A 15,081-nucleotide genomic window follows, 5' to 3' on the forward strand; every position below is an offset into this window, starting at 1 on the left:
TGTGCTAAAAACTCTAAGTCTGATTATGACCTTGCCTAAGATTCCTTTTAGTCCCATCAATTTTTTTTTCTTTTTCTTTTGAAGCTATGGTTTTAGGCTACTATATTTCTGTTGAACTCAAATAACTTTATCAGTTCTGGAACAATACAAGAATTTTACTATTGTTCATTCTTTATTTCCCTTCCCTTTGGGTGGTAGCCCTTGGAGTTATTTTGGTTAGTTTTTTACTTCTACATAGGTTTTAGGCCCCAGAAAACTTACTTCTGTGTTTCCTCATATATTTATACTCTCCCTTCCTCATCATTCTATCTTTAAATCTGTGCTTCCATTTGGTGTCCTTTTTATTTAGCCTGAACAACTTCCTTTATTATTTCTAATAGTTCTATTCTGCTGTCAACAAACTCACATGTTTTTGTAGATGAAACATCTGTTTTTCACTTCCATATCTAAAGGATATTAACTGTAGGTACAGAACTTTATGTTGACAGATTTTTTTTCCCTTAAATTTTAGCTATTACAGTCAGTCCCCAGGTTACAAATGGGAAAGGTTCTGTAGCTTTGTTCTTGGGTTGAATGTGTATGTAAGTTGGAACAGATACATTTATCTATTACTTGTAATGGCCTCCATTCCTAGGTGTGAGTGGAATGTCAGTTGGATGTTTGAAACACTGAGCATGGATAAAATGTCATAACATTATTCCCTGATTGCCTTGGTTTCCCTCAATATATCAATCTCGGCCTTTTGCTAGTGCTTTGAAATAAATCTGCCTTTCTCTCTGGGACTTTTATGATTCTTTTCTTCGCTGTTGGATTTTTACCTGTTTGATCATCATGTGCTCAGCTGTGGCTTTCCTGGTGTTTATTGTGGCTGGAGTCTGCTGATCTCCTTCAATGCTGGTCACTGTAGTTGTTACTTCTGGAAATTATTAGAAACTGTCTCTTCTAGTACATTTCTTTCTTTCCCATTCCCTGTTCCTCTCCTTTCCTACATGTATTTCAGATTGTTTGCCTCAGTTCCACTCTTACATTCTGTTAATTTCTTTCAACTTTTCTACTGACTGTGCCTCAGTTTAGACATTTTCTTTTGACTTTGGGAAGTTACTAATCGTGTCTTTCACTGTGCCTGGTGGGCTAATACTGTGTGTTTATTTCTAGTGTACCTGCCTGGCTTTTTTAAACGATTCCCATTTACTGTTGGACTGTTCTACCTTTTCATCCATTGAGTCTATTTTTCCTTTTTTAGCATATTCATAATAGTTGAAGATGCTCCTGAACTTAAGATGGGATTCTGTCTTGATAAGCCTAAGGTAAGTGGACAATATCCTAAGTCAAAACCATATTTAATACAGCCAACCGACTGACCCTCAGGGCTTAACCTAACCTACCTTAAATGCTGAGAACGTTTATTGTACTGCGTATCATTAACCCAGGAAAAGGTCAAAACTCAAAATCTGGAGGATGGTTTCTACTGAAGGCATATCTCTTTCCAACCATGTTAAAGCTGAAAATCATTAAATCGAACCTTTGTAGTCAGAGACTGTCTATATTTCAAAGTCCTTTCATGCTAAACTCTGCTATGTGTATATTATGTATGGATTTCTTTCTGTTTCTAGGGTTTTTATTATTGGTCATATTTTATTGTCACTATGCACAAATCATGCTTTTGGGTTGTGATTAGATATTGTATATGAAAGGGCTGCAGAGGCCTCACATGGTGTTATTTTGCCCAGACGGTATTCATCTTTTCCTCTGTCAGGTTGAATGCACCAAGAGCTGATTTTATCAACTAGTTGTACATGGAGCTGAGTCAGGCTGAGTTTTAATTAAGCATAGTCCATCTGCGATTCATTCTGTTCTTTGGGTCTTGCTTTTGATTGAAAGCCTGGAAGGTCTCTGTCTCCTCAGCATAAAAACACTGTAGAGGGCTGGGCACGGCGGCTCATACCTGTAGTCCCAGCACTCTGGGAGGCTGAGGTGGTGGATTGCTTGAGTTCAGAAATTCCACACCGGCCTGAGCAAGAGTAACACCTCATCTCCACTAAAAATAGAAAAACTAGCTGGGCGTGGGGGCAGACACCTGTAGTCCAAGCTACTCAGGATGCTGAGGCAAGAGGAACTCATTAGCCTGAGAGTTGGAGATTGCTGTGAGTTATGACACTATAGCCCTTTATAGGGTGACAGAGTGAGACTTTGTCTAGAAAAACAAAACAAAACCGACAAAAACTATAGAAGGTTCTATTGTGCTTTCAGAGATTGGAGCTTCACTCTTGTACACTGCCCCACTGAGCTCCAAAATCTGGCAAATCACTTCAAGAGAAGACCAGTCATGTTTTTAACATAGGCCTCTTCTTTCTAAAACGGTGCTTCTCAACCTTCCTAATGCCGCGCCCCTTCAATACAGTTCCTGTGGGTTGTTATGGGTTGAGAACCGCTACTTAAAGGGATTGTTTTCCTTTTAATCACTCCAAGACTGTGGAAATTTAATCTACCTTTTAGAATTTTCTTACCCACTCCAGTACACAGCAAATGTCCAAGTGTCATCCAGGACAATAGTTATCAAAAGTCCTCTTGTTTCTCTTTCCCCAGCAGAATCCCTCTGCCTCAGCCATGTCTCATCCTCAGCCTGCACTCAGCATCAGCAAATGTCTTAAGGAAATAAAACAGGCAGAGATCGTCAGCTCGCCTAGGAAGTGGTTTGGATTCTGTTGAATTTTAGTTTGTCTACTTCTTGCTCCTGTGACTCTTCAAACTTTTAAAATATAATTTAAAAAATTTACAGCTTTTTCAGTTGTTACTTTGGGATATTGATCTTTCATAACCTTCTACATAGTACTCAGAAGTAGAATCCATTTCTCTGAATTTCCGAACTTGGAACTGATTCATATTAGTTTTTGAAATATAATTGAAGCTGTAATATAAACTCAAAAAGTGTTAATGCCTGTGTTTCCAACAATGTGGAGCAAGCCTATCTATAGTGAAATATATGAAAGAAGTCAACGTGCAGATAGCAACCAACAGAAACCCAGAGTCCTGCTAGTGTTCCAGAATGCCGGTTTTTCTGAAGGCTCAGTCAGCTGCATTCCTGCTTTGTACAAAGCTGGGTACTTCAGTTCCTTTTTTGGTTTTGTGGGACCCTAATCTCCTTGAAATAAATTCTCTGTTTTGTTTTTAAGTTATGATTAAATTCATCATATTTGTAATAACAATCCCAATTAATTCTTTATATTATTATTATTTCTTTAAGAGACGAGTTCTTAGTCTGTAGCCCAGGCTGGAATGCAGTGGAGTGATAGTAGCTCTCTCTGTAACCTTGAACTCCCAGGCTTAAGTGATCCTCCTACCTTAGCCTCCCAGGTAGCTATTACTACAAGTACATGCCACCAGGTTTGGCTAATATTTAGGGCTTTTGTTGTTGTTGTTGTTTGTTTGTTTTTTTGTAAAGACATGGTCTCCTATGTTGCCAAGGCTGATCTTAAACTTCTAGCATCAAGTGATCCTCCTGCCTGGGGCTCCCAAAGTGCTGGGATTACAGGCATGAGCCCTCATGCCTGGCCTGTTATTGTGATTCTTTTACTTTTTTAAAGTTTGTTCTGAATTTCTCTATGTATTTTGCAATAAAGGTGACAGATACAGCATCTTGCTTTATTCGACATGCTTACCTGACGTAGTTTCTCTTCCATTTCTGTGTGATGCTTCTATTCCTCAGGAGCCTTGGAAACCATATAGCCAAACATACATGTTACAACCGTATATGAAGCAAGAAGAAGTAAGATCTGGAGGAGCCTAGGAGGAGTTCTTTTATGCATAAAATCCAAAAGTTTTCAGACATTGGCATTTAGATTTATTTTAGTTTACATTCCTGTTTTTATTCGCATTGTTTTTAGTAAATAACATACTAAACTAGTGATTTTGGGTTGGTAAGATGGCCTTTAAATAACTTCAGTTAAATAATTTTATCACTAGAAATAAATCTCTTTTTCTTTGGTGAGTTGCTGACCCATAGGAGGCGGGAAGTCAATTGAGTTCCATACACAGGGAAAAAGAAAAGCAATTACATTTTTCTAGGTTATTTTTCTGATATTCAAACTAACATGGCTAAATATGGAGGACAGGGACTGTCACTGTGTTTAATACATCCCACCTGCACATTTAAAAAAGCTCTAATGAATGAATTTTTTTCAGTATGTATATTTTTGTGCCTAGTAGGGTTTGGGGAAAGTGTCAGTGACAAGGAAACAGAGAAGAGAGAAGGGGGAAAAGAAAATAATAGAGGACGAGATATAAAAGTAAAGCACACCCTGGAGGGGTTAAGCCAAAAACATTCCAAGGTAATAGCTTAGCATTGTCTCCTTCGGGGCTTGGACATCAGCAGATGTAGTACATGATCATCTGTCCACACAGCTTTTGAATGATGATTAGCAGGCCTCAAATAATCACAGTGTAGTTTTTACTAAAACTTCCTCTCCCCCTGCCTACCCTCATAGCCTCGCATAAAAAGTCAAAGACATCTAACGGAAGATTATTCCGGAGACTTAAATAGCTGTGAGGAGCGATGTCATTTCACAGGCAGAGGAAATAAAGTCGCGGTCAGGTACGTTACAGTATCTGCCCAAACTGAGCACATGGATGGTTCAGCATAGAATATTGGTAAAGGGTTAGGACTTGAAATTAGAGAGACTTGCATTTGAAAATTGTTCTTTCACTTACCAGCTGTCTGACGTTGGCAAAATTACTTAAATTCCCTAAGCCTCAACTTTCTCATCCAGAAAATGAGGATTGTAATGACAACTCCTAGTGTTATAAGAATTAAATAAAAGAATGTATATGGAACACATAGCATATGGCTTAGTACATCATGTTCAATAAAGGATAGTGATTATTATTCATGAATTACAGGTGAAGAAACAATAAAACACAGCTTGCTTTGTTTTCTTTATAACAGCAGAACTAACCGCACAGAATGATGCAGTTTTTCCTGGTTTGAATAGAAGTTTGCCTTTCTCTGGCAAAATAAGGCTTCTGCCCTTTCTATTGCTCCTATCTTTAGGCTGAAGACAACGTCACCATCAAATTCTTTGATTTGGCTTTTCAGGAAACACTTCTTCCTGAACAGAGCTGCTTAATGGTGCTGCTGGCTTAAACTAGCAAGTTGTGTCTACATTTAAAGCATTTATTGGCTTTGTTTTTCCATCAAAGATTTTGTTATTGTCAAATCCCATTCTTTATCCAAATATGAAAATTCAGGACCCCATCCTCCATGTAACCTCTACCTACATTACTTAACAATAGCTTTAATTTAGAAATTTTCTTCTAAGACCTAGGTCTTCAAAAGGAAATAGTGATTTGATCTTAATTGGGAGCTGGCTCTTTTCCTGATGAAAACTGGACTACCTTTGAACCAGCAGTAACCTACTTGTTACATGTATCCGTTCATCTGTTAAAAGTAGCAAAGTATCTATTACTACAGAGACAGGCAGAAAATGTCTAATTTACATATGCTTGCTTTAATTTTTGTATACATTCTTCCTTAAATATAAATATGGCTTACATAATATGTGTATTTTGTATCCCTACATAGACACACAGCAGAGTTACTCATTCTCAGGAATTAGGTTACATCAGCCCAGCATTTAGAGAATGAAGCACCTACTTTTATTATTTGACGAGGCTTCAAATTTTCTAATACAGCAGATTGCACGTAGTACCACGATGCAGATACCAGGTAAAAGGCCTGAGGGCATCCAGTGACTATGGAGGGGTCTGAGTCTCATGTGGCCTGGAAACTCCCAGAATTTGTCTGCAGAAATGCCATATATCTGTGGGTGTGGGTGGTGGCTGCCTGAAACCATCTTGTAGCTTTGTGTATGTAGATATACGCTCATTAATCTGATATGTATGTAGATATACGTTCACTAATCTGATATGTATGTAGGTATACGTTCACTAATCTGGTATGTATGTAGGTATACGTTCACTAATCTGGTATGTATGTAGATATAAGTTCATTAATCTGAATATTTTCATATTTACATTAAGGAAGATGCAAACATTGGTAAGAACCTAGGCACTGGGCAGACCTTGTCCTTTCCTTGCCACCAGTAAACTTTTTAAGGAATAGTTGCTGGAGGAAGCATAAGAGGCTGTAAGAGGTATAAGGGGCTCCCAGCACGGGAGCTTGTGCCGTCTGCACATTCTGTGGTTTAGGGAGTACTGTATGTTTTTTAGGAGGTGGCAATGTTGAGTGTAGGATTGCATTTTCCTATATCAAAGAAGCAAGGTGACAGAAGTATGAGTTTTCTAGCTTTTTTATTTCAGCGAAGCAAAGACAAAATCAGAATAACTTTCTTTCCTCTTGTGCCTGAGTTACTTGTGCTCTTAAGGAAGACTTGCTGTTAGAAATACCATAGGGATGTTGAAAGCAAGAGCTGGGTAAAGGGCTGGCCAGGCTGAGCACGGCCAGCTGACCGCAGCCTGGGCGGAGGGTTGAGTAGCAGCGCATTCCGTGGGGGGCTCCTGGCACTGCTCGTTCCGTGGGGGGGCTCCTGGCACTGCTCGTTCCGTGGGGGGAGGGGGCTCCTGGCCCTGCTCGTTCCGTGGGGGGGCTCCTGGCACGGCTCGTTCCGTGGGGGGGCTCCTGGCACTGCTCGTTCCGTGGGGGGGTGGGGGGGCTCCTGGCCCTGCTCGCGGGCGGGTCTGGCTGCTCTCCTGGGGCCAGGTATGGTTAGCACAGCGCCTTAGGCTTCCCAGCCTGGGCATGTGATTTCCCAGCAGCACCACCTGCGCGGGGGGCTCCTTGAGGGCAGATTCTTCTCTGGCTCCTAGAAACCAGCTCACTGCCATACCCGGCTCTGTATCTGATCTCAGAGTTCAGTTCCAGAGCTGACCTCCACGTAGTTCCCGCTGAGTCTACCCGCCCAGAACTGATAAGGGAGCGCGTCCATTCGCAGGTTCAGCGCTGGGTGGTCAGAAAGACCAACTCTCGCTGCGCCCTGGGGCTCCATCGCCACGTTCTTTCCCAGATCATTCCCTCCGTGTGCCTGAAGTAGAGCCTTTGTCCACAGAATTTTCCCAAAGTTAAGTCCTTCTCCACAGGGGTGACCAGGCATAAGGCGATTTTTAGGTTCCCTGCTCTGTTGCCGTTTCACATATAGGCCCAGGTGCAAAAACCTACATTTCATATATTTGAAATGCGAAAGGAATGAGCACACGCGGAAGCCAGGTTAATGACACGGGGCTCTCCGCCCAGTCCTCGGGGTGTGAGCTGGGGTGTGTCACAGCAACTCTGACTCAGGGACTTAGAGGATAACATCAAACTCCGCCCGCGAAGCTGCGGAAGGAAGCTCGGCTGCAGGAAGCCACAGGTCCCCGCACCGCCAAAGCCAAACCCTACAGCCAACAAGTGGCTTTTCCCTCGCCTGCTCTTGGAGCAGAAATTTTAAAAGGAAACGCAGCATGCAGCTAGGAGCATTCCCCTCGGCATACCCCGCTTCTCATCCCTTCAACAGTTCTCTCTAATCTTTCCTGGCTCCCCTAACATATCAGAAAAAAATAGTTTTCCGGTACCCACCACCCAAACCCACCCCACCAGCACCCGCATCCCAAAGCCGCACCTGCACCCCACAGCCGTAACCGCACCCCACACCCACACCCTACAGCCGCAGCCGCACCCGCACCTCACACCCACAACCCGCACCCCACAACCGCACCCCACAGCCGCACAGGGTTTCCTCCGTCCTGGTCAAGGCCCCCACCTAGCGGTTTGAGCTCGCTGGCTGTGCTTCCCTTGCCTAAGAGCTCCCTGCAGTTTGCAAAACAACCGAGTCTAGCTGGGTGGATGGGGTGCGAGGATGGGTGAAAATGAGGCTTCAGGTTGCCAAGAGAGAGGGCTGCGTTGACATGCTGGGGCTGCTGCTGCTGCTGCCCTGACCACGTCCAGGACGTCCTGGGAGGGTCGCCACTTTAGTTAAAGGAATACCCCTGCAGTCAGGGTTGGGGTGTGTGTTTTTCTCTTCGCAACACTTAACGCTACAGAAAAACACGCAGTGTTATTTACTTGTTGATGTAGTTTTGTCGGCCTGCCTTTTCTAGAACGTAAACTGTTGGATAGCTGGATCTGGATCTCCCCCATGTGGCCTCCGTACCCCTGACGTCCATAAAATCACCCCCACGGACTGGGCATTCTGTTTTTTGCCTGCCTGGTTTAGAGAACTGAGAATCGAGGAACTGGAGTTTAGGCTCTGTCACCTTGTGTAGAAAGCTCGTCTTTCAAAGGATGCGGATTACTTGTTCTCTAAAACGGTGTGGATGGATCAGATCATCCCTGTGATTGATTCTCTTTGCGATACCCTTGCGCTTAATCCGATAAATTCCGATTACAGTGCAGTTTGTAGGTGCCAAACAGGGATCTAGGCTCTAGGAATTTGTAGTGGGGTTTGCTTAGTCCTTAGGGCTGAAAACACATTGTCCTTCGCTGGTGTTTCTCTTTAAACGTTCTCATTTGCATTTCTACCCTACATGTTATTTTTTCTGTTAGAGATGGAGGATAAAGTGAGGAAAAGGGATCTGCTCAGGTGCTGAGACCCAGTTGTCACTTGCGACTAACCTCCCTGTATTTGATGAGGGCAAAGGAGACAGTCTGATTTTGGTGACTCCAGTGCCCATGTTTTCTTGAGCTGCAATGACCTCCTTTCTCAACAGGCTCTCAGAAAGGGCATGCTTACAGGGAGCTGTTTTCCAGCGGCACTGGAGCTGGAGGGTGGAGCAGAGGCTTAATTTCACATACAGCTGGTTTCTGTTCCTGTTACTTTTACATTTTTTGCCTAGCTTTTTCTTTCTCTTTCCCTATTGACTCACGTTTAAAGGGAGAGGGATTTGTGAAAACACAAATATTTAAAACTAGATGAAAATTCAGTGTTTATATACCGAGAGTTAAGGATGATTTGAAGTCTAAAGCTCATGTACAAAATGCACGTATGGGCCCCTTCCTTCCACTCGGATGCTACTGGCGCCTCTTTCACCCTGGGTGTGGCCCTCAGGCCCGGATAAGATTCCGGGGGAGCAGAGAGGGCAGAGGCTGCGTCTAGTTCCACCTCGCACCGGCGTCCTGGGGCGGAGGCGTGTGGGGAGTGGTAGGTGGGAGTCCAGGACGCAGGGACTAAGCCTGTGACCGCGGCTAAGGGCGAGGTCTGACTGGCGGAAGGCACAGCGAGCCCCGAAGCCGCAGAGGTGAGGACGCCCTCACCCCCAATCCTGGTCAGAACTGCAGCTCCGCGTGGGCAGGGTCGCGAGAGGGGCCAGGGGCTGGAAGTGCGGAGAGAGGGCGGTAGGACCCTGCGGGAGCTTTCTCGGCCGAAGGGAACGGGGCGGGAGGAAAGGAGGGGGAGAGAGAAAAAGGAAAGGTGATGGGAACCGGCGTCCGCACTCGCCGCGCCGCACGAGTTGCACGGCTCGGGCAGACCGGCCCTGAACTCTATATAAGGAGCCCATCCGCTCCGCGCTCACTCGCTTCCACCGGGCTGGCGCGCGCCGCTTCCCTCGGGCTCTCCCAGACACCTGCCCCTTACGCGTGTGCCCCACCGGGTCGTCCGGACCCGCGCGCCCAGGGGCATGGCTCCGAGCGGTGCGGGTGGGACCGGGGTGGCGGCGGCCGCGGCGCGGCGCGAGCAGCCACAGCTCCAGCCCCCAGTCCCCGCTCCGGTGGCCTCGTCTCCGCGGGGCGGCTCGCCCGAGTAGCGAGCGCGTGGAATGAGGGGGTGGGGGCCGAGCTCCAGCGCCTGGCGCCGCGCCGCGCGGCTCCCAGACTTCACCCCGCCCGGCGCCGGCGGCCGCAGCCGCCTCAGCAAAGTGCACCAGCTTCGGTGTAGGGGCGGGAATGCAAGACCTGGCCACTTCGCTTTGGGCTCGACAGCTAGGAAACTCCCGCGAGCACAGCCTGCAGATCCAGGAGCGCCCGGGTTAGGAGATGCTCAGCCCCGAGCGCCCGGGGTAGGCGACCCCACTTGGCCGAAGCCCTCTCTTCAAGCAATATTTCGTCTTTCTGCACCAGACACCTCCGGGGAGCCGGAGCGAGGCTGTGTGGGCCAGTTCTTAAGAACCCAGGACGGAGACGGGGCGTGGAGAGGAGCTACCAGGGACGCGGCCGCAGCGCCCCGCGCGCTGGAAGGGCAGGGGACGCGCCAGCCGTCTTCGGTTGCCGCACCCTTGACCTCTAGTTTCAGCTGGGAACTTGGGCAGAGGAATGATTGGTGAACCAAAACACTGACCAGCAGCCGGGGACAAACTGATCATCTCCGGGGTCCTCCCGCCCTCTCCCTTGTCCACTCCATGCCTAAGAGCTGCTCCCCGAGGCTGGGGCGAGGAGAACCATGGGGGAGCGGTGCACCCCGCTGCCGCCCGTGGGCTCCCTGACCGCGCTTCCTCAAGACAACTTCTCCTCGGCCCCCTCCCTCAACTGCAGCGCCGAGGACGACATCTACCAGGACTCCATCGCCCTTCCCTGGAAAGTCTTGCTGGTAGTGCTGCTGGCGCTGGTCACCTTGGCCACCACGCTGTCCAATGCCTTTGTGGTCGCCACGGTGTACCGGACCCGAAAACTGCACACGCCGGCCAACTATCTGATCGCCTCCCTGGCGGTCACCGACCTGCTCGTGTCGGTCCTGGTGATGCCCATCAGCACCGTGTACACGGTCACCGGCCGCTGGACGCTGGGCCAGGCGGTCTGCGACTTCTGGCTGTCTTCGGACATCACCTGTTGCACGGCCTCCATCCTGCACCTGTGTGTCATCGCGCTGGACCGCTACTGGGCCATCACAGACGCGGTGGAGTACTCGGCGAAGCGGACCCCGCGGCGCGCGGCGGGCATGATCGCGCTGGTCTGGGTCTTCTCCGTCTGCATCTCGCTGCCGCCCTTCTTCTGGCGCCAGGCCAGGGCGGAGGAGGCGGTGTGCGTGGTGAACACGGATCACATCCTCTACACCGTCTACTCCACGGTGGGCGCCTTCTACTTCCCCACTCTGCTGCTCATCGCGCTCTACGGCCGCATCTACCTGGAGGCCCGCTCGCGCATCCTGAAGCAGGCGCCGCTCCCGGCCGGCAAGCGCCTGACCCGAGCGCAGCTGGTCACCGACTCCCCCGGGTCCACGTCCTCGGTCACGTCCACCAACTCGCGGGCTCCCGACGCGCCCAGCGAGTCCGGCTCCCCGGTGTACGCGAACCAGGTCAGAGTGCGGGTCTCGGACGCGCTGCTGGAGAAGAAGAAGCTCATGGCCGCCAGGGAGCGCAAGGCCACCAAGACGCTGGGCATCATCCTGGGCGCCTTCATCGTGTGCTGGCTGCCCTTCTTCATCATCTCCCTGGCCATACCCATCTGCAAGGACGCCTGCTGGTTCCACCTGGCCATCTTTGACTTCTTCACGTGGCTGGGCTATCTCAACTCGCTCATCAACCCGATCATCTACACCATGTCCAACGAGGACTTCAAGCAAGCCTTTCACAAACTGATTCGCTTCAAGTGCGCGAGCTGACTCGCCACGTGCAGTGGGGTTGCCCAAGCGACCTCTGGGGACCAAGTGGGGTCTGGTTCCACAGGTAGGTCGAATCTTCTTTAGCGATTCCTGGGTCAGAAGGAGGCGCTCTCTGCTGGGCGAGGGACAGTCCCGAGGGCGAGCTCTGGAAGGAGGACTGTTCCAGCTGGAGGGAGAGAGCGTCCCTGCTGAGGACGAGGCTCACTCCTCCCTCAGACCTTAGGCTCTGCGCCGACCCTGCAACAGCCAATCACGAAGGGGGTTGCAACTTTTAAAATCGATGCTGGGAAGGGGATCCTGCCCAGCTCTGGTGTTACGGATGAGGCCCTTGAGACCCAGTGTGCTGTACTGGTTATCGGGAGCCTGTCCCAGACAGATCTTCATGCAGCCTGGCCGTACTTGAACTAGATATTTGATACCCTGTGTTTGGGGGAGAACGTTGTGTTACAGCTTAATTTAAGAACAGTTACTTTGACATCCTTCCGTCTTCAGCTTTTGTTTATTTAAACTTGGTTGGAGAAACTTGTGGATTTGGTGCTTCAAACCCCGTGTGTGGCTTGGAGGGTACAGAGAAACCTTGTAGAGTTAACAGCAAAATTCAGATGTTAAGATCTTTATTTTTATTATAATTGAAAGTATATGGGGGTGGGGGGGTGGGAATGGGAGATGGGGATCATTAAACTGAGAATCAACACCTATGATTCTTTTCTGCAGATTTGTTTAAATTTCTGTTTAGCAATGATCAAACCACAACTCTAACGACCCAGACAAAACATTGTGTGTCCTAGTGCCAAAGTCTGCGGGTTGCATTGTTGTTCTCCTAATTTCCGGTATCTGTCATTTCAATTAAACGTCTAAATCCCCACAAATAGAGGGTATGATGAGTGACTCAGCCCGAACTGCTGCTATATTTCTTACTGATGCAATGGGTAAAACTGATTAGCATTAGATGTAAACTATTCCTTAACAAGACTAGTATCTTTATTATTTATCCAATTCAGTGAGATGTGAAGGAGGCTGTTGAAATAGGAACAGTTCTTATACAATTAAGGAATAGGGGCAATAGAAGGATGTATATTTTGACTTGTAAAAAAAATCTTAAAATGCATGAGAATTTCTTCTGATAGTCATTTGCACTCTCCTTGCTCATCTGTGGTTCCTTTGTGTGACAGCTTATAAAGTACCTAAGAGAAGTAGCTCCCTTCTCCAGAAATCTTCAACATGCATTAAGAGCCCTGAAAACACATAAGAAAAATAGACTTACTTCTTTTCCCGTGCTATTGAAGTCAGGGCAGGAATACACATGACTAGAAAATGATGTGCAAGATCTTCAGAAAAGCTTAAAGAAGCTAAAATCGAGTTTGTTTTCTTTGTAACTGATAAAAGCAACATCAGACTTAGTTTACCAGGGAACAGGCAAACCTTTGAACCTTGTAAATTTGTCACTGACCTGACCTATCAGTAAATATAATATCTGGAATACTTTGAATTTATCTGCCTTTTCAAATTTCAACTATATTTAGTTCCTATCTCAAATTCACTCTGAGGGCTCCCCAAGACAGGGTAAAATCACACACTACAAGATTGAAAACTTCATTATCTTAATAAAAACAAGTACCTCTGAAGGATATCAGCACAGAAAATAAAATGTATGCGAGCAACATTTACTATGCCAAATATTCCTTTCTTCAGAGCGTTTTCTGTAGTTGATACCTTTTGTCTTCAGAAGCAATGTGTTTTGGTAAAATGGATTCACTCCCTGCTTGAAACTTCCCACTCCAGATTATAAGACAGAATGTGTGTACTGAGCTGAAATACCCAATATTTCAGCATTGAGATATGTATGTGCAGACCTTCACCCTGAGGTAATGACTCTTGAGAATATACTATTGAAAGATTCTCATATAAGCTAAGTAAAAATGGAAATTTTGATCAACATTTGCACCTCTCACTGGAGTGAGATAAAATTTTAGCCATTAGATAAGCCTATACTTATTCTGGATCCCCAAGTTTCTTTTCTTGCTTTTTTGTGATATTTCTCCTATGGAGGAATGTGCATAGAGCATGGAGTTTGTTTTTAATGTTATTAATATATTGTTTTTCTTATTTATATAACTGTTTTCTTTGGGCTTAAGAGGCAATTAAGTCAACTTCTAAGAGCCTTAGGGGGAAAATTAATTGAAACAAATAGCCACTTACAAATGATTTTTTTTTTTTTTACAGGGCACCTACCATGATTGTGTCTGCATATTCACAAAGCACAATCAGTGTAGTCAATGGTTGTTTGCTATTTTGTAAATTATCCACCTAAACTATTGCTTGACTATTTGGCTGTGTTAACTGGATTTGGGGCATACTGTGTGAAATAGAAGCTTGCAAACCCTTGTACTTATCACAGTTCTAGAATCTCCTCCAGCATCACACATGGTTATGCAGAGTCTATAGTTCATCCCAGGGGTATGTAGTTAAGACTGTTAAGCTCCTTTTCAGTTACTTCTGTCTACAGCACAGTTTATTTCATAAACTGGACACATGGATATTTTTTAGAACATAAAATGGGAGATGGAAATGTTTCACTTACATAGAAATGAAAATATCTTTCCATTGGCTGTGCTAACAAATAACATTTTTCATATTGTTTAATTGCACAAATTTTCACACAAATATATAAATGTATACTCACCCAATAATACTAATATTGTCTTGTGTTCCTAGGAATTTTAGAGTTTCCTTTTTAAAAATGGATGCTGCACTCATGAATGTTTCTTAAGTTCAATAAATTTTCTACAGAACAATGTCCTTCACTTTTCCTGTGATTTTAGTTTAGTTTTTTTTTTTTTTTAACCAAGAAGCCCTGAGAGGACTATAAGTCATTCAAGCAGAAAAATCTCAGATCATGTGTATTTGATGGAGTTTCTGTGACTAAAAATTGCCGTTCATATCCCACCTTTCAGCAAATGTATAATTGGAAATGAAATTTAAGGAAATAATGAAATAAAAGTCTGTTTGTGTTCTACAAAGCATGGTAGTAGTTCTATTATTGTGGAAAGACTGGTTCATTGGTTGGGGTTGTGCTTAGAGTTCTACCTTTCATGAGAAGATAGCTGGTGGTCAATAATACCATATCAGACTGAGGTGCACTGCCATGATTTGGGGGATTCTGTTTGTATCTATAGAAAGAGTTCAAAATAAGTGAAATGGATTATGTTCCCACATTCTGCAAAGAGGGTAAGTCAAATTCACTATCACAAGAGTTTCCCAGATCAGCATTTTTAGAGGGAACATCCAGTTTCTAGGCCAGGTAGTATGATTCTAAGGTGCTGTGTGATGCTTAAAACACAAAGGGAGGAACTGGGTTAGAAGGCGGCTTGGAGGGATCTTCAGAGCAGTAGATTGACCTAGTTGAAGGCCAGGAAGCTAAAAAAAAGATAAATTTTGGAGTCAGAAAGTTTTGAGTTTGAATCTCAAATAAAGCATTTTAGAGCTGCGTGGTTCTTCTCAAATATTCTCTATTTACAAGTTGCTGCAAAGGCTTAGAGCCTGTACGTGTCAAGCACCT

At 45.8% G+C, this 15,081-nt stretch overlaps 1 protein-coding gene across 1 annotated transcript; it reads left to right on the forward strand.

Annotated features, from left to right (window-relative positions):
• The first annotated feature begins 9,946 nt into the window (after nucleotides 1-9,946).
• Nucleotides 9,947-14,527, forward strand: HTR1B (5-hydroxytryptamine receptor 1B). Its single transcript, XM_053603785.1, has one exon. It carries the CDS (start codon nucleotides 10,365-10,367, stop codon nucleotides 11,520-11,522), a length of 1,158 nt encoding a protein of 385 aa, XP_053459760.1. The 5' UTR covers nucleotides 9,947-10,364; the 3' UTR covers nucleotides 11,523-14,527.
• Nucleotides 14,528-15,081: the final 554 nt, after the last annotated feature.

This window comes from Nycticebus coucang, chromosome 9, assembly GCF_027406575.1.
Source record: "Nycticebus coucang isolate mNycCou1 chromosome 9, mNycCou1.pri, whole genome shotgun sequence".
Lineage (NCBI taxonomy): Eukaryota > Metazoa > Chordata > Mammalia > Primates > Lorisidae > Nycticebus > Nycticebus coucang.